This window comes from Thermothielavioides terrestris, chromosome 2, assembly GCF_000226115.1.
Source record: "Thermothielavioides terrestris NRRL 8126 chromosome 2, complete sequence".
Classification (NCBI taxonomy): domain Eukaryota; kingdom Fungi; phylum Ascomycota; class Sordariomycetes; order Sordariales; family Chaetomiaceae; genus Thermothielavioides; species Thermothielavioides terrestris.
The window spans coordinates 926838-949663 of NC_016458.1; the positions used below are offsets into that span (position 1 = coordinate 926838).

Sequence of the window (22826 nt, forward strand, 5' to 3'; positions counted from 1 at the left end):
CTCAGATATGTGCCCCATAGCAAAATGACCGAGTCGCTCATGTCAATCGTAGTGTCGCGGTTAAGCCCGCGACGCGATTTCTCGCTCGAGCCAGACGGCCCCGGATCTCTGAAGTGATGTTTTCATCTGCTGCAAGGAAAACCGTTTATTTCTTGGAGGCCTTGACAGCGGACTTGGTGACCTTGCCGGCACCGGCAGCAGCCTTCTCAACCTTCTTGATGACACCGACGGCGACGGTCTGACGCATGTCGCGGACGGCGAAACGACCAAGGGGAGGGTACTCGGTGAAAGCCTCCACGCACATGGGCTTCGAGGGAATCATCTTGACGATGGCGGCATCGCCAGACTTGATGAACTTGGGGTTGTCCTCGACGGCCTTACCAGTGCGGCGGTCGATCTTCTGGAGGAGCTCAGCGAACTTGCAGGCAATGTGCGCGGTGTGGCAGTCGAGGACGGGGGCATAGCCAGCGCCGACCTGACCGGGGTGGTTGAGAATGATGACCTGGGCCTCGAAGGAAGCGGCGCCAGCAGGAGGGTCGTTCTTGGAGTCGCCGGCAACGTTGCCGCGGCGGATTTCCTTGACGGAAACGTTCTTCACGTTGAAGCCGACGTTGTCGCCCGGAACACCCTCAGCGAGCGACTCGTGGTGCATCTCGACGGACTTGACTTCAGTGGTGACGTTCGAAGGGGCGAAGGTAACAACCATGCCGGGCTTCAGGATACCGGTCTCAATACGGCCGACAGGGACAGTGCCGATACCGCCGATCTTGTACACATCCTGCAGAGGAAGGCGGAGGGGCTTGTCGGTGGGGCGCTTGGGGGGCTCGATGGCGTCAATGGCCTCAAGGAGGGTCTTGCCGGTGACCTTGCCGTTCTTGACCTCCTTCTCCCAGCCCTTGTACCAGGGAGCGTTGGCGGAGGGCTCCAGCATGTTGTCGCCGTGGAAGCCGGAGATGGGGACGAAGGCGACCGACTTGGGGTTGTAGCCGACCTTCTTGATGAAGTTCGAGGTCTCCTTGATGATCTCGTTGAACCGAGCCTCGGACCAGTTGGTCGTGTCCATCTTGTTGATGGCGACGATGAGCTGCTTGACACCCAGGGTGTAGGCAAGCAGAGCGTGCTCACGAGTCTGGCCATCCTTGGAGATACCAGCCTCGAACTCACCAGTACCGGCGGCAATGATGAGAATAGCGCAGTCGGCCTGGGAAGTACCAGTGATCATGTTCTTGATGAAGTCACGATGGCCGGGGGCATCTGGGTGCGCGCGGAGTTAGCAGGAGGAGGCAGGGGCAGATTGCTGCAGAGGCAAACATACCGATGACAGTGACCATGTACTTGGGGGTCTCGAACTTCCAGAGGGCGATATCGATGGTGATACCACGCTCACGCTCAGCCTTGAGCTTGTCGAGAACCCACGCATACTTGAAGGAGCCCTTGCCGAGCTGGGCAGCTTCCTGTTGTCGTCTGTCAGTCTTGTTCTTGGCACACGGATTGGCGGGGCTTCGAGGCGGGGTGAGTGGGTCCGCGATCGGAAAAAAAATTTGCTTATCTGCTGCGTTTGTGTGCCCCTCCCCCGCTTCGATAAGGGAGGGGTAGCCACACAGGCAGAATTGCGCAAGGAAAATCATCGAGGTCGACCGAAAATGATGACAGCGGGAATGATGGGAATGGAGCGAAAATCAGGGTGATAGGATACGCTGAGACACAGCGGTGAGACTAACCTTCTCGAACTTCTCGATGGTACGGGAGTCGATACCACCGCACTTGTAGATCAAGTGACCAGTCTATGCTCTCTGTCAGCAAGTTGCTTGGAATCGTGCATGCCCATGCGGGCGCATCGATGGGGTCCTTACCGTCGTGGACTTGCCAGAGTCGACGTGGCTGGATATTTGGTGTCAGTAGTCCAAGTGCGAAGAATCAGGGCGCCAGGCGAAGTAAGACGAACCCGATGACGACCACGTTGATGTGGGTCTTGTCTTCCTTGCTGTTGAGAGAGTTAGCGCTGCTGTCGCTACAATGATGTCTGCCATGGCCGAGCCGTGACTTCGACGGGTCATCGACTTACCCCATTTTGACGGTGATTTGAGAACTTGCTCCGTGAACGAGACTGGCGACTTGCGCGAGATTGAAGCTGTAAAAGTCAGGTCAGGAAAACTGTGCTCGTGAAGAAGCGGGCGTCGCGATGATGGGACACGCACGTAATGAAGTGGCAGTTGATTGCTTGAATCAGGTATGCCGACGAGGAAGGGAAGAGGGAAAGGCAGGTGAAATTCTGAGGAGGGGTCAAGATTTTAAGGGCACGTTTGGGGAGGGGCAAGAAGGGTAAGTGGGGTCTTTTTTTGGCCGGGGCACAGCACAAAACTTCACAAAAAGTGGGGCCAGCCCTCCAAAGGCATTGTTCATGCGCCGCCTGACCGCCAGCCCCGCGATCACGCTTCGTATCCCAATCGGACCAAAGAGAACTCAACGCAGAGCAGCGCTCAAACACAGTGAGTGAAGCGCGTTCTCACGATTGTTTATTGGAAAATTTGCAAAAAATTTATCAATACATCAATACATGTGAATTCTTTCTCAATGCTTGTTCTTTTACAGCCCAATGCGTCAGCGAATCAGAGTAGGCTGCCCCTCTTTTGGGCGCCAAGGCAACTGATGCCGTTAACCAACATTCAAGCTCCTCCTCCCTCATGTTAAAGCGCCTCCAAGGGGGCGCGCTCGCCGATCCTTTGACCCCTCGCCTCCGTCCTCAAACCTCGTCCCGTTTGGCGCCACCCACGGTACTTTGCAGGTTAAAGTGGGCCACGGAGCTGCGTCACAGTGTTTCCCCGGTCAGTTAGGCACTGGCTTTCAGCCCAACGCAGCGGTCCACTGTTCTGGATGGATATCAGATGCACCGGCGTGAGTCAAAGCTCGGCCATCTCAAATACACGGCTTTGTACTAGCTGTCGTATTGCTCGGCCTTCATTCGGTGGAACCAATTTTCAGCACCACGAGACTCGTTTGGATTGACCAGTGTGACGAGAAGCAGCGGTCTGCGCTTTGTTGCGGGAGAGGGGTTGTGTCTACTTTCGACCGGGTGGCAAGGTGGCCCGCCGAGGCCGAGATTCTTTGAGACCAAGAGTCAGGTTGCTCGACCCATCGGAACGGCCCAGGGCGCGTCTCCCAGTGCAAGTCCGCCACGATTTCTCAAGCGAATAACTACCTTTACCTCCCAGGCAAGTGTCTTAGGCAATATCCATGCTTCATCTGAAGCACAAGGTCTCAAGGTGCAAAGAAGCTGATTGGTCGGGAGCGTTGGAGGCCCTCACTCGGCCCGCGATCCACGTTACGGGGGGTGGCGTTGACTTCGAATTGCCCTCTTGCTGTGCAGGAAAGCACGGTTCCTTCGTCCCTTCCTCTTGTTAGCAATTGGCAGTCGCCGCAACTCGTGGAGACATCGCTTGATGCCAAGCTTTCGCGTGTTCGTTCCAGAGCAACAGTTCCCACTCTTTCAAGGCGAGGTCCCAGGCGTATGTGGTACAGTACATGCGAAGTACGATCAGCCCTTTCCATCCTCTGGTCGCTGTAAGTCAAGCGACCGGCGAGGAACCCGGGCTCTCCCAGCAGTACTCGGATTGCTTCGCAGCCATGCTTCGATCTATGCTCTGTTGGGATATTGAGCGTAAAATGTCGAAGCAAGGGGAATGTTAGCTGGGCTTCCATGCCCCTCGCTAACCGTGTTTAGATCCCGCCTCTTATTCAGGGCCCGCTAGGCGTGCCCGTCTCACGGTGGACTCGATTATGGGGCTCGCGGCTAGACTTCTGGAAGAAGACAAGTGGGCTCACAGGGCTGAGGACGTGGAAAAGCATTGTGGACACTGGGCACGGATAAGAGTGTGTTGGCGTGGGTCTCTCGCCTGCCATCATCGACGGAAGAAGATAATAAAGCTTAGGTATGCCTCACCCCGCCTCGCCAGGGTTTCAAGATTGCATTGCAAAAGTTGCTTGCTTTGCCCGCCTAGGGACTCTGCTTCCCATAAGAAACACCGGACGCCGATGACAGCTCTTCTTCATGAAGTGGAGACATTTGAATGCCGTCGAGTTGTTTAGTCACCGAGACCCTCATTCTATTGTTGGACTCGATGCAGTTGTTGAGGCACCGTGCCCCGTGGAAAATCGCTTTCTGGCCGCCTAGTTCAGCAACAGAGCCGACGCACGACTAGCCGAACTAAATGGTGAGGTAAGGGACAATCCAGGAAGCTGAAGCTGCGTAATCACGACGAGGTGACAAGCTCAACGAGAATGGAGGCGTTGCACAGGGCATCTCCAACATCGCAACTGCTCTAGTAAGCCAACATGTACAGATTCCTCCGTCGTGAACGTAGGGGCGCTTCATTCTCGTGATACGGTGGGATTCGTGATGACCATCCAGTAGATTAAGTTCAAACCACCAGCTGCGAGAGAGCATAACAGCGACCGATGTTGTCTGCCGGTGCGCCCATCAGCGCTCAAGCAATAAGCTGTTGGATCTCCTCGTCCGTGAATCCAAAAAGGTAAAGCAAATCCAACAGGCTATCGCCATTGAGCCGCGCACTAGCCTCCATTTGCACTCTGGGCTTCGCGTTCCACGCGACGCCCAAGCCAGCGGCATCCATCATGAGCAAATCATTGGCACCGTCGCCCACGGCAACCACCTGCTCCAGGGGAATACCCTCCTTTTCGGCAATCTCGATCAGGAGCTCCCGCTTGCGCTCCTTGCCCACAATCCGGCCCTTCACATCGCCGGTCAGCCGTCCAGTCACCTCGTCAACGACAACTTCGTTGGCGTGAGCGTAGTCGATGCCCAGCTCTCCCGCAAGCCAGCTCGTGAGAGGCAAAAAACCACCTGAGAGAACCGCAGTCTTGATGCCTAGCCTTTTGAGTGCTCGGAGTAGCGGGCGCACTCCGTTGGTAACCTCCAAGACTGGGCGAAGTTCATGGAAAATATCCCCGGGCAAGCCCGTCAGCAACTTAACCCGCTCGCGAAAGGCCGAGTCGAACTCGAGCTCGCCCAGCATGGCTCGATGAGTGATATCTGCCACGCGGGCCGCCAGGTCGGGGGGGTCCTTGATGGTAGCAGCCAAAAGATCGATGACCTCCTGAGTGATGAGAGTGCTGTCCATGTCAAATACCACCAGGCGGGGGTACCGACGCCAGAGGCTGTCATCTCTCAGCGCCACGTCGACGTTCCACTCGCGCTCGAACCGGTAGATGAGCTCGTGCTTGCGCAGATCGGCTAAGGAGAGGTAGTCGACGGATGGCGCGGGCGAAACCGTCAACTCGACGACTACTGGGTGGTGATCTTGCTTGGCGTCAAGTTTGAGGCAGCGATGCGCTGATGTCAGGTCGGTTGAGCCGGCGGGGAGCGGGAAAGTGGACATGAGATGCAGGAAGGAGGCGATGCACATGGGTGACACGAATGAGCCGTAGAGATGGTCAAGCGGTTCGGGCTCAGCCGCGGGCGGCTCGAGGGGGAAGGTGTCGAGACTGCTGCTCGGTGCCATCGTCGGGGGGATGTCGGAGTCGGCGGCGCGAAGCGAGGGCGAACGGCTCCCCTGGGGGGAAGTGCCCTGCTTCGGCGAAGGAATCACGTTCGAGACCCTCGGCGCGGACGACCTGTAGAAGAGGGTTGCAACGAGCCTGTCGGTGTGGGCGCCGGGTCGCGGCGTGCAGTTCGGGTGCGACAGCTCGTGGCTCAAACCGCTCTCGACAATCTTTGGGGGGTTCTCGGGCGAGGGAACGCCCTTAAAATGAGAGATCCCACGCGGCGACACCGAGGTCGCCTGGAGATCTTCAACCACGGTATCGATCCCATAGTGGTTCTCGGGTTTGTGTGGCGGGCGGTATTGCTGATGTTCCCTCAGAAACGAACTGCTCCGCATCGCAGCGCTCATGGAAGGCCGACCCTGCCTCGGGGAGCTTCCCGCTTCCTCGGCCATGACTGCGGTTCGGAGACGACAGACCTCGTCAATGCCCCTAGATTCTGAGGGGTCGCCGGTGCGGTCGGCCTTTGTTTGACTGCAAGGGACGCTCGGAGTGGCATTTTAGCCTCTCGAAGTTCCCGTGCAATCTGGATTGACGTGTGTTTTCAACGAACTGGCCGCTTCCACCACCCCACCTTGGCCGCCAAGAAAAGAACCCCGCCAAATGCTTGGCGCCTAGCCCGTTCGAGTTCAGCCGCCGGTGTCGGGTAGCCTCCTAGCATTATCGCGAAATAGCTGCGGGCGGAGTGTTGCTTGAAGCTTGCGGTCGACTTCTAGAACCTCTTCCCCGACGATTGTCTGGTAGTACTGTAAATTCTTCTCCTTCGCTAGTCCTAAGTTCATTCGGTCCCTCAGGGTCTTGTACAAGGTGTGGGGCAATTGATGGCAGTCACTCCACGCAGCTTATCTTATCAGCCCAAGTGGGATGGGGGAAGGGGGAGGGGTGAATTGGACTTCAACGGGAAGCGGTGGTGGGCAATTGTCGAACCGTTCGAGGCATTACCGAAAGTTAGTGAATAGAATCCACTAAGAACTTCCATAACCACGCATCTATAAAACTTAGGAAGTGAGACCGACAGTCGTTACTCTGACACCACCTACTTTTCCACGTCGCTGGATAGGAGGCCCCGGTTCTACTGCGTAAGAACCAAGACCTGGCTCTGGCGGGGAACTTACGGCGGTTTTCTGCGTTCCTGGTTGTTAGTAAGTGAGCAGAGGGAGTACCTTACCTAACACTCGTCTCATAATTAGGGGAAAGGCGCAATTTCAGTTTTCTCCGGGTACAAGTTGGTTCTCAAGCCACTTTTGTTAAGGCCGTGGATGGGTCCCGTTGACTAGTGTAAGTCCGTGAAGCAGAACATACTGGAGGACATTCCTCAGCGGTCATCTGCCCCTCACCAAGTGACTGTGCAGTGGTAAGGTGGTAACCCTTAACCGGCGAAGAAGGGACGTTCAAGAATCCGTCCTCGGCGACGATGATTCCTAATAATACCGAGTCCTTGCCACAAGCGGTGAAAAACAACAAGCGGGCCGGAGAACGACAGGAGACGCTCAGATTGACCAATGACAGACCGCACAGATGACGAAATTTTACTCCTTTCTAACGAAGGCTTCGGCCGCCCCGGTGAAAAACGCGCTTTTGCAAGAGCCTCCACTGCCCTCACGACCCGGTTTCCAAGCCCAGGGACTGATTGTGAGGAACCACTGTTGCGCCGACTGTGTGCTCGAAGTGATCATGATGACCAAGAACATGTAGAACCCGACGAAGCCGACATTAGTAATGTCGCCTGCCTGTAGTGTCCAGGATGACTTGCATGCCAGACTCCCTTCCCGAAGGATATTTGGATCTGAGCCGCCTCCGGTCCGGCACGGCGGATGTTTGTGCGAGAAGCTGGAACAGGCATACCAGCAGAGCTTCTTCCGTGCTGCTTTAATACCACTCGACCCCCCTCTCCTCCTTGGCCGCCCACGCCCTGACGCACCCCCGCTATTGTATATTGCGACTTCGGCCACCCCGTCCACTGCCCTCTTTACCGCGCAGTAGAACTCCCCGCCCGATTGCTCTCTGTCAACTCTCCCAACCCAGAACCACGCCTATCCTCGTGTCTGTTTTTGCGCCGCTACCCGTCTCCTCTTCAACATGGCCGACGACTCGCGGACCGAGACATCCTCCCAGCTGTCGTCCCCAACGGACCACGGATCGGTCGACTCCGGCTTCCTCTCGGGAACCCCGTCCACCGTCAGCCTGCCGCGGATATCCCTCACTCAGCCGCATCTGCAGCATCTCAACAAACAGCTCGAGTCGCTGCACCCCATGGACATTCTTCGTTTCTGCAAGATTTTCTTCCCCAACCTCTACCAATCGACTGCTTTTGGCCTGACTGGCCTCGTCACCGTGGACATGCTCTCCAAGATCGACGCCGAGTCGGCCAACCCCCAACCGATCGACCTCATTTTCCTCGACACGCTCTACCACTTCCAGGAGACATATGACCTTGTCGAGCGGGTCAAGTCCCGCTATAACGTCCGCGTCCACGTCTTCAAGCCCGCGGATGTCGAGACCGTCAGCCAGTTCGAGGAGTTGTACGGCGAGAAACTGTACGAAACATCGTCCGAGCTGTACGACTGGATTGCCAAGGTGGAACCGCTGCAGCGCGCCTATTCGGAGCTCAAGGTAGCCGCCGTGCTCACGGGCCGGCGTCGGTCGCAGGGAGGGCAGCGGGGAGACATCAAGATCATCGAGGTTGACGACGAGCGCGGGGTCATCAAGATCAACCCGCTTGCGAACTGGACCTTCGCGCAGGTCAAGGAGTACGTCACGGAGCACAAGGTGCCCTACAACGCTCTCCTGGATCGGGGATACAAGTCAGTTGGCGATTGGCACTCGACGGTCCCCGTGGGCGAGGACGAGGACGAGCGTGCCGGCCGGTGGAAGGGGCAGGACAAGACCGAGTGCGGCATCCACAACAAGCAGAGCCGCTATGCCCAGTGGCTCAAGGCGACAGCCCAGCGAGAACAGCAGGTCCAGGTGGCATGAGCATGGAACCGAGCGCGGACAGGCCGAGACCGCCCTTCGACGCTATAGATTAAAGGTGGAAGAGTTAATGATGGCTCCACGATGATGTTTGGGAAAGGGCACATACGACAAGTTCACATACATCACGATGGCATTACAGCGGAGTTGGGGCGCGCTTGGAGTTGGGAGCATTTGGTTTTCGTGGCCATTGCCTGATCGCTGCACTCGAAGAGCATCTGGTGGTTGTTTGTATGAAAATTCATTGCCTTCAGACTAAAGTCGCTAGAGAAATCAAGGACGTTTAAAAAAAGGCTGTGAGGGGTTGCCCGAGTCTGTCTGAGCGGGTTGATGAGGAACGTGGAATGCGGGGGCACATCGAGGGGCACATCGAGGGGCACATCGAGGGGCACATCGATGGTCATGGGACCTCTCACGTCTCGAACGTCCATGACAACCATGATGATGTGATTGGGCTAGAACGAGTACCGTCTGCTGTCGCAATTCATCAGGCATCGATGCAGTCCATCAGGGGATGACAACAATCTGCGGCACAGCTGTTTGGCGCTCTTGTTGCATTGTCCTCAACAAACTGGGAGGCAGATTCGCCTGTGCACACCTGGGTCACCTTGGGTAACCTTAATACGGACAGAGGTGCTCTGTGCGTACAGTGCGGCGCACACAGCTACATACCGTGGTGACTTGTGCGTTTCTGGAAACATTCCGCTTCGCAACACTCGCTGCGGCCAATCATTTGTCGGCCTCGTCTCGTTCTCGACACAGTGCGAGACCACGATATGTCTGGCAAACCAGTTCCTGCAACACCTTGGCTTGCTTTTTGAACACTCCCCCTCGACTGCCAATCAGAGTTCTCAACTGCGAAATTTCCATGCCGGCGCTTTCGAGATCCCCAGCCCGAGACATTGACCCTTCAGATCCAGCCACCCGTTGCAGAAGGCTCAGGCCACGGTTGGATCTGACTCCTGTTCTGGGGATCAGTCGTGAATTTGCCGGCTCCGACACTCCGCGTCGCAAGGGCTCAGGCAGGTTATGCCATGGCCGAATACGGCTGTCGCGGCTCACTTCTCACCCATCACACCATGTCCTTTTGGCCACGGGATGCCCAAGCTCCATCATCCGGTTTCTAGTCGCCCCTGTACCGCGCCCCTGTTCGGATTCACTCCAGTCGGAGAATTTGCGCTGCGATGGCTGGCTTCCATGTTTGCGGTGGTCTTGACGTGCTAAAGTCCCCGAGTCTGGTCCTCTTGGCTCGCATCCATCGTGAAAGGGCACATCGCAACCTTGAAGGCCCAAGGCGCAATGCATAGCTTGCAGCCCTGCCGTTTCGTTTTGAAGGGAAGTCGGGAAGCGCGGGCCCTGCCGTTTGCCGCCGCCAGCGACTATATGATCGTGATGCCCTTCTTCGATTTACCTCCCCCAGTCTACTCTCGCTGCGGAGTTGGGTGTTCGCATGTCCATAGCCATATGTTCAGGAACAATGCGTCTCTCACATCTTCTGCCTCTGGCTCTGGTAGCCAAGGTTTCCGCCGAGTCGCTGACCTCCATCCTCACCAAAAATAATGCCACGCTCAGCACCTTGAGCAGTACGCTCTACCCAAGGCCAGTTAATCAGAAGGCGGACTGACAGGAAGCCCAGGCCTTCTCTCCCTTGTTCCGGATGTCGTGCAGGCACTCTCGACGGCCCAGAACATCACGGTGCTGGCTCCGTCAAATGCCGCCTTTGCCAACCTCATGGCAAGGAACCCCAAGTCGGCCGAGCTGATGCGGAATCCCGCGGCACTCACAGGGGTGCTGCAGTATCATGTCCTGATGGGCAAGCTAATGTCTACTGACTTCTCAACTACGCCAAAATTCGCTGCAACAATGCTTACAGCGCCGTTTGCCAATGTCACTGGGGGCCAGAGAGTCGAACTGGCGAAGGTGAACAACACAGCCATGATATACTCGGGGTACAAACAGGCGGCCGCCGTCGTTACCGCAGTACGTCCCGGCCGTTCTCCGCCGGTTCATGGTCGGAAGGCTAACATGACTGCTCTCAGGACGTCCAGTTCGACGGCGGCAACGTGGTGCACATCATCGACACGGTCCTCACTGTTCCGGCGAGTCCGGGCCAAACAGCAATCAACACCGGCCTTACGTCGCTCGCTGGGGCATTGACGGCCGCCGGGCTGGTGGACACACTCAACTCGCTCGCCGACATCACCGTCTTCGCGCCGTCGAACGATGCATTCAAGGCCATCGGGTCAGCGCTTGGGACATTGAGCACTCAGGACCTGGTCAGCATCCTCGGCTACCATGTCCTGACACAGCAAGTGCGGTTCAGCACCGACCTGCTGAAGGTGGATCAGATGACGCTCTCGACTTTGCAAGGGCAAAACATTACGGTCCGTCGTGATGGTGCCCAATTGTTTGTCAACTCGGCAAAGGTGTTGCTTGCGGACGTGCTGACAAGCAACGGGGTGGTCCATGTTTTGGACAAGTGAGTCGAGTTCGCTCGGCGAACCCCTGGATATCTAGGGGGGTAGCGTCATTGCTGTGGGATGAATGCTGACCAGTTCTTTCCTCTAGCGTTCTCAACCCTTCAAATGCCTCAGCCACGCCCAACCCGTCCGCCTCGACACAGGCGCCGGCGTTTGCTGGAGTAACTGCGGTGGCGGATGCTCCGTTAACTTCGGGCATCATGCCGACGACCACCTTCGTTCCCGCCACTGTTCCCCTAAACGGAGGTGCATTTGCTGCTGTTCCGACGGCAGCATTGCTTCTCGCCGGCGGTGCCGCGGCCTTGGCTGCGAATCTTTGACACTTTCATTGTTTACGTACGGTCTTTGGCTGTTCGGACTCGATTGGCGTTTGGCTGCTCCACAGTTTCCCCTACCTAATCCCACGTTAGATTTTATACCCATAGTTCAGGCGAAGCAGGTTCAGCACAAAAGAGAGCAGCTGCTTTCATCTTTGTGATGTCTTATTCTCCTCCGCCCTGGTGTGCCGCTCATCATGGTCACAGGCTGAATGTACGGCTTGTAGAAAAGCAAAACGGATGAAAAACCGGTCGAATGTGTCCGTTCAGCTTTATGACTGTAGGGAAAGTACCAACTGATCTGTATTCCAGGCGGTTATGTCAAAGTTCCCGCCGCCCCCTGGTGATTTTTAGCCCACCTGATGCTCCAGTGCTCAGTCAGGGGCAAGTTCTAATGCTAACGTTAAAGAGTGCATGGCACGCACGTGATCCGAATAGACATTGTCCAGACAACCATTCAGATATGAACTTGAGGCAGCACAATCCACCAACCACGAATACCCGACATACAACCAAAGACGGCAATCCCGTGGCAAAATGAAGAGGTTACCGGCGCCCGGCGCGGCGTTCAGCCTCCGCAAACAAAAGATTCTGTCGCAGCTTTCCGTCCCGGACGCAGAGTACACGGATGCTTCGCCCAAGGGGTCCGTCGACGCCGGCATCCGCCACCTGATCGATGAGATCAATGCGCGGCCGGGACTCGTCACGACGAGCAGCTGTGCCGGGCGGGTGAGCGTGTATCTTGAGGGGCGCAAGAAGGAGGCCGGAGACGCGGCGGACGACGATCCTGCGGATGAGCGCCGTCCAGTGGCAGTGGGAGGGTTGGGGGCCGGGGGCCGTCATGCGGCGAGTTTGGCAGGTGGGAAGGGCGGTGGGGAGTGGCTGTTCGTGTCTCATGACCCGGTGGAGGAGCCGGATGACGATGGTGACGATGCGTGTCATGATGGCGCTCGCGAGAAGGGGTACCCCGTCTTGTTCGGCCTTCGATCCGCAGCGGCCCAGGAAGAAGCGGCGATGCATGGTGCGCTGACCAGGTCATTGAGGTTGATTCACTTCAAGTTTGAGCCAATGGCGCGTTTCCCGTCACTTCGCCGGGTCGCAGAGCTACACTAACACTCCTCTTAGATCCTGCATATCTTGACCGCTTCGCCTGAGCATGCCCAGATGGTCATCCAGGCCGGCATGCAGGCTGGCTTCCGTGAGACCGGCGCCGTCAGCCTGCTCAAGCGGCAGGCGGATGAGGAAGCAACACCAATGGTTGCTGTGCGCTCGATGGGTCTGTCGTTTGAGTCGCTGATCGGGGCTGAGACAGAAGGTGTTCGGCGGTTGATCGTGTCGCCGGAGTACCTGAAGACACTCGTGCGGATAGCCAACGAGCGATTTATTGAGAACAGGAAGAGGATAGAGAGGTTTAGGGACGCTTTGAGCGCTGCTTTCGCACCTCCGAAAGGCAAGGAACACTGGGAGGACGCGCAGGCAAGAAGGGAGCGCAAGCGCCAGGAGGGTCTGAAACGGCGCGAGGAGCTCAATAAACCCAAGAACACGCCCGTGGATGAGTCTACCTTAGAATTTATGCTACAACCACCCGTTCTCTAAACTTGTGCCGGATTTGCCTGCCACGACGCCGACACCTCTCCGATTTCCCAGTCCTTAAGACCGCCGTGCAGAGGCCGCTTCCTGGAAGTTCAGGGCCACCACAAACCCTCGGCACACATTAACCACATGGTACACAACATGTACACATCGGTCTGGCAACATCAACTCCTCCAGAGCATCGTCTCCCAACCGCTACAACCTTTCTCCCAGGTCTAGCTGACCACCTTGTCGACCCATCCCTTCTCCAATCTCCTGACCTCTTCCTTGAACGCCTCGACCTCGCGCCAGCAGTCGAGCGGCCGCCGGTCGTTCTCGCGCAGGCACCGCACTACCTCGCTGCGCGCGCGCTCGACGCTGTCAGGCAGCGGCCGTTCCTTCACTCTCTCCTCAAGCTTGGCGCGCAGACCGTCAATCGCCTTGGACACTTCTTGCCGGCCCGGCCCGCCGGGCTGCTGTCGCTGCTCGCCACCTTCCTCCTGCTGAGCCGAGACTTTTTGCAGCGCTTCGCGGAGCGCTTCGGCTTCTTGGGCGCGGAGGCGCTTCAGCTCGGCGGCGACGCGCGCTTGAATCTCGAGCTCGACAGACTGCAGGCGGGACACGTCGGTCTGTGAAGGAAACGCAGGTTTTCGGTTAGGCGAGTCTCTAGGTTGGAGGAGGGCCTGCAGGTTGGTGCTTTACCTCGTTGCTGGCCTCCAAGGTCTCGACTAGGTTCTGCGACACCCCCGTCTGAGAGGTCCTGCGCAAGCCAAGTTAGTATGAAGATACCAGCACGCCGCGCGAGCGTCAAGGTGGGCTTCGAAACGCACCCCTTCCACACGTGCGGAGCAGGGTTCGAGAGCTTAGATGAGCTCGAGCCCATGGTGGGCAGACGGAAGGGCAGCCTGATTGCTCAATTGGCCCTTGTAGACGGCAGGAGGGTATCTCCTTCAAAGCTTTGCGTGCTTGGGCGCTCGGCGATCGGGCTCTGGAATGATGCTTTCGCCAATCCTTGGCATCCGAGATGTATCCGGCTCTGGAAATTCCCGGTCAGTGACGGGCTGTTGAGCCGCAATACAGTGTCCACACTGTCCATGTTTCGATGGTGCCCGCTCAGCTCCCTGCCCAAGGATGGAAGCTCAGGCCATATCAGCTTTCCACACACGGTAGTTATTCCGTACCACGCACACTCGTAGTACGCCAAGACTGGAAGTTTAACGTACATTCCAGGTTCATCTAGCAGGTTCGTCACGATTAATCTTGAACCCAACTCCACTTGGAAAACTGGTGATGATGTTTTTGCCCTTCCTGTTTCGAACCGTCCAGTGCACACGGACAGCCGGCTTTCTTTTCTCATACGGTATGATAGGCTGGCTGATGACCGCGGTTGAGCACCAAAGGCATGCACGGATTCGTTTAACTAACCTTCTCGGCCTGTGTCAACAAGTTCCCTCACTCCTTGTTTTCACGCCCAATCTAACAATCCAGAATGGATAAGGCCAACCACGGTCGCGATCTCAACATGAAACAAACTAATATAGTATACCTGCCAGTGAGATACGGAGTACTCCGCAGGGTTCCCGCCAATTTAGTTAGGTCCTTGTGTGTAAGAATCCCGTCTGCCAGGATCGTATCGGGCCGCATCTTCGAGGCAAACGGGTCGACTCCCACATGGCTCGGACCTCTGAGTGTCTACGTGCGCCTCTCCATACCTACATGAGTGAAAGCATGACATCAAAAGTAGGCCTTGTTCATCGGTATTGTGCTAGACGGATGCTACTGCACATCAGGGGCATGTATGGAGCACTCACGTTGCTTTTGTACTGGCTCTCGCTTCGACATTATCAGCTGGGACATTCCGTCCAATATTCGTGTGTAACACTGCGCCATGTACGACTTCAGTATCTTCTCAGCAGAGCGCCGAGCTGAGCACCGTAAGGCACCTCGGGAATGCACAGTAGTGTCTTGGGTAATTCGTAATACACAGGCAGTATCACCTTATTGCCAGTGTCGTGCTATGACAACCCAATAACACAACTTTACACAGGCAAGACAAGACTGGAAGAGGATCCAGATTGTTTGCTTTGAGAGGCTCGCTCCAGGGCGGCTTGCCCCGCCGCCCGCGCGAACCCCTGACTAGCTAACCGCAGAAGGCAAGGGCAACACAGCTTGGTTCGGTGGCAAGGAACCAGGAAACGCCCCAAGAACGTCGGCCGACCAATCACAGACCTGCTCCGTCATCCAGCTGCACAAGCGTCTGAACGCTCCACAGGACTCCAAGACCGCTCTCATCCTATGATTTCGCTGGCTCCCAGGAACACTCCGCCATGGCCCCTGAATTTGGCCGTTCGCCCTTCCTTGGGCTGCGAGAACCACGCGATCGCAAGATCAAGCCTTGCTTTGATAGGCGAATCCTAGGGTCGTGCTGACACCATGGTGTGTTCCAATTATCCGTAGCTCCTTTGGTGGACGTGGAAGATGATCCCGCCGACCCTTGGTTGGATAGCAATGGCTGTCCCGCCGCAAGGGATCCTTTCGTCATACGAAAGTACGGGTACCTCCGGCCGTTTGCCGATTCGAGTCAGGGGGCAAGACATGAGATGACTTGCTCCGGAGGGAGCCGGGTCGACGATGGTTTGCTTTTCCCTTCCTGGTTCTTAAAAAGCGCGTCTAAGTAGGCGGCTATGGCCCAGTGTGCGCGGCGGGTTTTGATCTTCGATCGCCTTCCCATTCCAGCGCTTCCTCGGCGCCAATTCGACCTTCTTTTCCTACCTGGGGAACTGACCTCGTCAAACAAGGCTCTGGGCATCTTGTTTGATTCGTTAACTTCTTGTCTCTGGTCGTAATCTGCAGGCCGCATATCGACACGGTCTCTTCTGCCGTCAACTCTTTGGACAACGTTGCTGGCTCCGAACATCCTCAGTTGTCCTCATCCTCCAAGCCCGTGGACGCCATTCACGGTTTGCCATCCGAATTGGTGATCGACGGGGTGAGAAAGCGGTCCCCAGCGTGTTGCCTCTCTTGCAACAGCACTTTCATCCCATACAGGCAGGCCGGCCTGCTCACGCCTTCTTTCCCGGATACGCCTTTTTCCATTTACCGCCGATTGCTGGCCTCGTACTTCTCTACGCCTCGCAGGTTCCGAATTTCGTCAACATCCGCCGGCTGGAACGCGTGTATGCAGAAAGCCCCCCCGTCTTGCAGAGTTTGGAACATTTCAACTTGGCGTTGACGACAACCCCCGATCAAGTCTTTCGACCCCGATCAATTTCCGCAACATACCGGCAAGCTCTTTATTCCGCCTTGTCAGCCCGCTTGGGGGGACTGACTTGTTCATCCGCCAGCACAAGTTGTTGGCTAAGGTCGGAAGAACACAATCGGTGGATTCGCTTTGTTCCCGCCTGCCTCATTGTTCAGTTGCACAATGGGAATGCTCGCTTTCCGCAGACTTCAATAACACTCGTCCCCTCCCACCCGGGACACCCCACAATCGCACGGGAAGCTCCTTAAAAAACACTCTTTGGTTCCGAAAGTGAAGCTTTCGCAATCGCTCACTCGCACAACGACATCCCCTCCCAGTGGTTGCGCTGTTGAAACCCTTTATTTCGACTCTCAGTCATCGGGCACCGCCTTCTCGATCCCGCGGTCCACGATGGACCTCCATCGCCATGGGCTTCCAGGCGCGGGACTTACGACGCCGACGACACTACTACAGCCGCGGATTGCGGCATCAACGGCGACAGCAGGGTCGCAAACTACCGCCTCCATTCCAAGCTCCACCATCTCCCCTTACAACACCGGCCTCAGCGGCGTCAACCAGCCGAACAACATGCTCTTCACGCATCTTTTATGGTGGAGTCTGGGTGCTGTTGGACTCCTGATGTTGCTGATCAGGATACTCGAGCTAGCATGGGCGAAACTGCGGCTCGTCAACGCCATGGCGTTGTCGGGAGACAAGCAAACATATTGGAAAATGGAGCACTGGGACTGGATGCCCGGCTTGAAGAGGAACCTCATCTACGCCCCATTGTGGAAGAAGCGGCACAACCGGGAGATCCGTCTTTCCAGTGTCGCCAATATGGGGACCCTCCCGTCCCGACTCCACGCTCTCCTCCTGTTGGGCTACCTGGCAAGTAACCTGGCCTACTTGTTCGTTCTCGACTGGAAAAATGCGAACAGGTACGCGCTGTGCGCGGAGCTCCGCGGTCGCTCGGGCACGCTCGCGGTCGTGAGCATGGTTCCCCTCATCATCTTCGCAGGACGCAACAACCCCCTGATCCGGCTGCTCAACGTCAGCTTCGACACGTACAATCTGCTGCACCGCTGGATGGGCCGCGTCGCCATCGTCGAAGTGATCATTCATTTTGTCGCCTGGGCGATTGTGCAAGTCGCCGATGATGGATGGGCAGGTGTGCAGCATAGGATCCTCCACGACCGATTCATCACCTCCGGCACCGTGGGCGCGGTTGCGATGGTCATCATCCTGATTTCCGCGTTCAGTCCGCTGCGCCATGCCTTCTACGAGACCTTTCTCAACACCCACATTATCCTGGCCTTGATCAGTTTCATCTGCACGTGGGTCCATTGCACCTCGGCGGCGGTGCCCGGAGGTCTCCCGCAGACCCCCTGGATTCTGGCCATCTTGACGCTGTGGCTGGCCGAGAGAGCCGCACGCATGATCCGCCTGGCCTACGCCAACTGGTCAAGCCGCGGCTTCACCGAGGCCATCGTGGAACCCATGCCGGGCGAGGCCTGCCGCGTGACGATGCATCTTCCCCGCTTCGTCGACGTCAAACCCGGCCAGCACGCCTACCTCCGGTTCGGAGGCCTGAGATGCTGGGAAAGCCATCCGTTTTCCATCGCGTGGTTCGAACACTCCTACGGCAGCGAGCCGGTCCTCCCGATCACCGAGAAAGAAGACATCGAGCCCGCCAGGAAACCCGTCGGCACGTCCGTGACCTTCATCATCGGCGCGCACACGGGCTTCACTCGCAGACTGCACAACGCGTCGCGCCAGTCCCAAGGCCGCGCCGTTTCGATGCGCGCCGCGTTCGAGGGCCCCTACGCCGGCCACCACAGCATGGACAGCTACGGGCACGTGGTGCTCATCGCCGGTGCGACAGGCATCACGCACCAGATCAGCTACCTGCGCCACTTGATCGACGGCTACAACGCCGGCACGTCCGCGACGCGGCGCCTCATGCTCGTCTGGATCGTCCGCGACTACGAGGTGCTCGAGTGGGTGCGCCCTTGGATGGACAAGATCCTCCGCTTGCCCAACCGCAAGCAGGTGCTGCAGGTCCGGCTGTTCGTCACGCGGCCCAAGGCCGCCAGCCAGGTGATCTCCAACTCGACGACGGTACAGATGTTCCCCGGCCGGCCGAACATCCCCATGCTGCTGGCCAAGGAGGTCTGCGAGCAGATGGGCGCCATGTGTGTCTCGGTCTGCGGGCCGGGCGGGTTGGCCGATGATGTGCGGGATGCGGTGCGCAAGGTGCAGGGTCATGGTACCGTGGTAGACTTCGTGGAGGAGAGCTTTACCTGGTGATGACCGCCCAGAAGAAGGAAACGAAAAGGAAAAGGAGATAAAATTCAGGAGTTGGATACATATTGTACCCGGTGGCGACGATACCCAAGCCATGTAAATTATGCGAAGGCATGCCAGCGTTTACGTTTCCGGGTTGGCCGTCCTCTCACAGCGACAACGAGTCGGAGAGTTTGTTTGACCTACATCAGATAGTTATTTTATTTCTTGTTCTGCGTAAGAGGGGTGTGTCAAACCAGATGTGGACGTTGAAGGGCCGCATAGGCCCCGCCGCGAACATGACAGGGCCATGTCTGTAAGTCCTCTCGAGCGAGTTGAGTCACAATAGTTAGATTTAAGGTCTTGTTCCACGGAACCAATTGTATTCCCGTACTAACACTCATGCCTGGGGACGTGATCTGCTCACAGACTGTTCTCGTGAGAGCCCTTAAGTGAAGTCAAACGTCTCATTTTCTCTATCAGCCAGGTTCTCTATCTGTTGGGATTGACTGTAGACAATTGTAGTCGACATGATTGATTGTCAGTGCCCGCCGGACTGGATTGCATATATTCACTGAGTTGTAGGTTGCGTTCTCCGACTATCTCGTCAAGGAGAGGAGGAGGGTTTAAGGAGCTCGGGTTTAAGGAGCTCTATCTACGAAGCACCAGTTTACAGAACCAGAAGAGCTTCCAGTCCGATACGCGTACGGGACCGTCAGCGTCTCCGACGTCCTTTCTCTTGTCCGGCAAGCCCGTCACGGCCCCGTGGATCCCGGAGAGAACTCGGCCGGCTCCAGCATCCCCGCCGCCTGTGTTGTAGTCCAATAGAAGTGCACAGGAGAATTCCAGCTTCTCAAGACCAGAAGAACAACGAGATCCCCAGGAAGCACTCGTGCTTGGATGAGTCCTCCGTCTAACTGCCTAGGTAGTGGTACAGCCATTCGCAAGCCATAGGGTTGGTAGGTCAATCGAAATGCTTGGAGATTTTGGATTACCTTACTGCATAGTAGTGGCATGCTGCTTATCCTGCACATCCCCCGCAAAATGACCTGAACATGGCATCTTGCAGCTGCATTCGGCCGACTGTGCAGTTACAGGGCCTGTGCGACAGATCGAGGACTGGCTTCCGATGTTCGGTGGGAAAGGGTCCCTGTTCTCCTAGTGAGTGGACCTCTGCACTTCTCCACTGCCGGGGCTGCCAGGGGGGAGTAACCCCTCCATTGGGTCTCGCAGCCACCGCAGTTTGTCCGAGTCAGCATGTCAGAGAGACCATGTAACTCTGGATTGAGAGGGCTCTCGAGTTGGTATGTCCACAGTAGGGGATGATGGACCATCAATTTCAAGGAAGTTGTTTCAGCTAAAAAGCCTGGAGACAACCTGGAAGGCAGAGATGTGACAGGCAAATAAATGCCCGTACCTGTATGTCGGCCAGTGGGAAAGCTGAGGAGGGGGTGTGGGCTACCCCGCCATGCAGCCTCGGCGCATCTTTGTCGCTTCGACACATGCCCTTCCTCCGACCAAGTTTCGCGGAGCAGTCTCTGGTGGCGGAAACAAGAATGGGTTTGAGATGGTGGGGCAAATTCACTAAGCCCGGAACCTGGAATTGGTTTTTCATTTCGCAGGCCGGGGGGAGGATGGGGACTCGCCTCGAAAAGACCTTGCTCCATCACGCCCTATGACTCAGGGTTCTTGTTCACCTTTCGTGCCAGTCAACAACCCGCAACCGACCTGGAAACAAACAAAACCACGGCCCACATTGCAATCCGGAGACGTCTTGCGCGCTGCCGAGGACTAACGCTCAACCCAGGAAGAGCCCTCGCTCTCTTTAGGATTCGCTAAGTCGTGCATCTGGGATCATCAGAGGACCCCGCCATCAGCCAAAATGCCGATGTAGGCTCATACACCATCCAACAGCGCAGCGCTGTGCTTGTCCCATGGAGTCCATGTGAAGCTAAGAAAAACTGACGCCCGCTTGTTCCAGGCTCAAAGATCCTTCCAAAAAGTACAAGAGGTTTCCGCCTCTCAACCTCCCGGACCGCCAATGGCCGAGCAAGACGATCGACAAGGCCCCTCGGTGGCTGGCAACTGACCTCCGCGATGGCAACCAAAGCTTGGTTGACCCCATGGTGAGTCACCCATCTGACCTTTGTTGTGCTGCTCCAAGCAACCGGCTGACTCTCTGCCTCTGCAGAATGGAGACCAGAAGTGGGAATACTTTCACATGTTGTGCGAGCTCGGCTATAAAGAGATTGAAGTCTCATTCCCCTCAGCGTCGCAGACCGATTACGACTTCACCAGACGCCTGATCGAGACTCCGGGAGCGGTACCCGACGATGTCTGGCTCCAGGTCCTGTCGCCCTGCAGAGAAGACCTCATCAGGCGCACCGTGGAGTCTCTGAAGGGTGCAAAGAAGGCCATAGTCCACATCTACCTCGCCACTAGCGAATGTTTCCGCCGGGTCGTCTTCGGCTTTACGGAGGATGAGAGCGTCGAGCTGGCGAGCAGGTGCACCGCCCTGGTCCGATCTCTGACCAAGGACGACCCCTCCCAGTCAGGCACGGAGTGGGCATTCGAGTTCAGCCCGGAAACCTTCTCCGACACCAGCCCCGAGTTCGTTGTGCGGATTTGCGAGGCGGTGAAGAAGGCATGGGAGCCCACGACCGAGAACCCCATCATCTTCAACCTCCCGGCTACTGTCGAGATGTCGACGCCGAACGTCTACGCCGACCAGATCGAGTATTTTTGCCGGAACATCAGCGAGCGTGAGAAGATTTGCGTTTCTCTCCACCCGCACAATGACCGTGGTTGCGCCGTAGCTGCCGCTGAGCTCGCCCAGATGGCTGGCGCCGACAGAGTTGAGGGCTGCCTCTTCGGCAACGGAGAGCGGACCGGCAACGTCGACCTCGTCACCCTCGCCTTGAACCTTTATACGCAAGGCATCTCGCCGAACATTGACTTTTCGGACCTCAACAGGGTCATCAGGGTAGTGGAACAATGCAACAAGATCGAAGTGCACCCGCGTGCGCCGTACGGCGGTTCCCTGGTGGTGTGTGCCTTCAGCGGCTCGCACCAGGACGCTATCAAGAAGGGCTTCCAGTTACGTGAGAAGGAGGGCAAGCAGTACGATGACTATTGGCAGATTCCCTACCTTCCTCTGGATCCGAAGGACATCGGCAGGGACTACCAGGCCGTCATCCGAGTCAACTCGCAGAGCGGCAAGGGCGGCGCTGCCTGGATCATCCAGCAGCATCTGCACCTCGACCTGCCGCGTGGCCTGCAAGTTTCCTTCGCCAAAGTGGTCCAGGAAATGGCGGAGAGGAAGGGCCGGGAACTCCTCCCGACCGAGATCACAGAGTTGTTCCAGCATACGTACTCCCTCACCCAGAATCCGCGCTTCACCATGGTCGACTACACCATCTCACCCGACCGCTCGTCTTCGCCAACACCTCCTGAACCGGGCAAGACCCAGGACACCACGAACCTCAGGAGAGTGTTTGAGGGCGTCATTTCGATTGATGGCAAAGAATACACTCTTCGTGGCCGCGGGACCGGCCCGATTTCCAGCCTGGCCAATGCCCTCCGGACGGTGGGTATTGACCTCGACGTACAGGACTACAAGGAGCATGCGGTCGGCAGGGGCCGTGATGTCAAGGCTGCGACGTACATTGAGTGCACTGCGGCCGGCGCGAAGGAGAAGGTTTGGGGCGTGGGCATCCACGAGGATGTGGTCCAGAGCTCCCTGCTTGCTCTGCTCAGCGCTGCTAGCAACGTAAGTTCTCGGCGCGGGTTCCCCCGCACGTATCACCCCATGAGAACTGGGACTGACGTTAGGACTTTGCCACCGATATAGTTCCCCCCTAGCATACGGGGAAGCTCCGTTGTCTCGAAAGACACGGTCGATGGTGCCAACGGGTCCGCGAAGGTCCCGGACATCATCAACGCCCTCGAAGAAAAGGCAGACGAGATGTAGATCTGATTGTACCATCCATGCGTCCGAAGATCTACCCCCAAAACTATGCTGAGATATCTCGCATTTGAGGAGAGAACTTGTCTATGTGTCTGTCCGTTTTGTTAGGAGAGTCTTGCTTAGTAGGACCCCCCCCCCCAAAAAAAAGTCGGTAATTGGCCATTTCGGCCGGAACTTGCTTTTTTCTTCTCTTTTGCAATTGCGTGGGATGTGACAAGGAAACCAAAGACACACTCTGTTGGTTCCAGATGCAATTGACGGAAACGGGGCAAAAAAACCTGGAGCTGCGCTTTCACTGAGCTGAGCTGCTGTGCAACGTTCTCCACCTTGTACTGCGCGTCCACGGTTCGCAGCGGAGTATTCCGTACTCCGTATGTGAGCCGGATCTGGCAAACGGGGCAGCGTACTGACGTACCCGACTTAACCTACCTTAC

General features: G+C 56.9%; 7 protein-coding genes across 7 annotated transcripts; 4 read left to right on the forward strand and 3 right to left on the reverse strand.

The window, feature by feature from the left end:
* Positions 1 to 131: 131 nt before the first annotated feature.
* Positions 132 to 2503, reverse strand: THITE_2111611 (uncharacterized protein). The gene is made up of 7 exons (XM_003651341.1): positions 2197 to 2503; positions 2066 to 2131; positions 1946 to 1984; positions 1854 to 1881; positions 1722 to 1784; positions 1316 to 1454; positions 132 to 1254 (listed from the first exon to the last, which is right to left on the reverse strand). Exons 2-7 carry the CDS (start codon positions 2068 to 2070, stop codon positions 146 to 148), a joined length of 1383 nt encoding a protein of 460 aa, XP_003651389.1. The 5' UTR covers positions 2071 to 2131; positions 2197 to 2503; the 3' UTR covers positions 132 to 145.
* Positions 2504 to 4285: 1782 nt separating this feature from the next.
* Positions 4286 to 6221, reverse strand: THITE_2111616 (uncharacterized protein). Its single transcript, XM_003651342.1, has one exon. It carries the CDS (start codon positions 5952 to 5954, stop codon positions 4485 to 4487), a length of 1470 nt encoding a protein of 489 aa, XP_003651390.1. The 5' UTR covers positions 5955 to 6221; the 3' UTR covers positions 4286 to 4484.
* Positions 6222 to 7343: 1122 nt separating this feature from the next.
* THITE_2169864 (uncharacterized protein) lies at positions 7344 to 8817 on the forward strand. Its single transcript, XM_003651343.1, has one exon. It carries the CDS (start codon positions 7639 to 7641, stop codon positions 8533 to 8535), a length of 897 nt encoding a protein of 298 aa, XP_003651391.1. The 5' UTR covers positions 7344 to 7638; the 3' UTR covers positions 8536 to 8817.
* Positions 8818 to 10009: 1192 nt separating this feature from the next.
* On the forward strand, positions 10010 to 12926 carry THITE_2064577 (uncharacterized protein; the record flags this gene model as incomplete). Its single annotated transcript, XM_003651344.1, has 6 exons — positions 10010 to 10115; positions 10169 to 10512; positions 10572 to 11011; positions 11101 to 11230; positions 11873 to 12424; positions 12455 to 12926. The coding sequence occupies 6 exons, from the start codon at positions 10010 to 10012 to the stop codon at positions 12923 to 12925; spliced, it is 2043 nt and encodes a 680-aa protein (XP_003651392.1).
* A 211-nt stretch (positions 12927 to 13137) lies between these two features.
* Positions 13138 to 13901, reverse strand: THITE_133460 (uncharacterized protein; the record flags this gene model as incomplete). Its single annotated transcript, XM_003651345.1, has 3 exons — positions 13732 to 13901; positions 13604 to 13661; positions 13138 to 13530 (listed from the first exon to the last, which is right to left on the reverse strand). Exons 1-3 carry the CDS (start codon positions 13782 to 13784, stop codon positions 13138 to 13140), a joined length of 504 nt encoding a protein of 167 aa, XP_003651393.1. The 5' UTR covers positions 13785 to 13901.
* A 2285-nt stretch (positions 13902 to 16186) lies between these two features.
* THITE_2111628 (uncharacterized protein) lies at positions 16187 to 18835 on the forward strand. The gene has a single exon (XM_003651346.1). It carries the CDS (start codon positions 16731 to 16733, stop codon positions 18447 to 18449), a length of 1719 nt encoding a protein of 572 aa, XP_003651394.1. The 5' UTR covers positions 16187 to 16730; the 3' UTR covers positions 18450 to 18835.
* A 1112-nt stretch (positions 18836 to 19947) lies between these two features.
* THITE_2111629 (uncharacterized protein) lies at positions 19948 to 22749 on the forward strand. The gene is made up of 4 exons (XM_003651347.1): positions 19948 to 20315; positions 20407 to 20551; positions 20617 to 22194; positions 22276 to 22749. Exons 1-4 carry the CDS (start codon positions 20308 to 20310, stop codon positions 22393 to 22395), a joined length of 1851 nt encoding a protein of 616 aa, XP_003651395.1. The 5' UTR covers positions 19948 to 20307; the 3' UTR covers positions 22396 to 22749.
* The last annotated feature ends 77 nt before the right edge of the window (positions 22750 to 22826 follow it).

Bases quoted from the DNA above. Each gene is read 5' to 3' on its own strand.
- THITE_2111616 (XM_003651342.1), bottom strand. From the start codon at position 5,954: ATGGCCGAGGAAGCGGGAAGCTCCCCGAGGCAGGGTCGGCCTTCCATG.
- THITE_2111611 (XM_003651341.1), bottom strand. The intron at 1,785-1,853 runs GTAAGGACCCCA...CAGAGAGCATAG, and splicing joins ACTCTGGCAAGTCCACGACG to ACTGGTCACTTGATCTACAA. The intron at 1,255-1,315 runs GTATGTTTGCCT...GCGCGCACCCAG, and splicing joins GTACATGGTCACTGTCATCG to ATGCCCCCGGCCATCGTGAC.
- THITE_2111629 (XM_003651347.1), top strand. The intron at 20,552-20,616 runs GTGAGTCACCCA...CTGCCTCTGCAG, and splicing joins AAAGCTTGGTTGACCCCATG to AATGGAGACCAGAAGTGGGA. The intron at 22,195-22,275 runs GTAAGTTCTCGG...CCACCGATATAG, and splicing joins TGCTCAGCGCTGCTAGCAAC to TTCCCCCCTAGCATACGGGG.
- THITE_2111628 (XM_003651346.1), top strand. From the start codon at position 16,731: ATGCTCTTCACGCATCTTTTATGGTGGAGTCTGGGTGCTGTTGGACTC.
- THITE_2169864 (XM_003651343.1), top strand. From the start codon at position 7,639: ATGGCCGACGACTCGCGGACCGAGACATCCTCCCAGCTGTCGTCCCCA.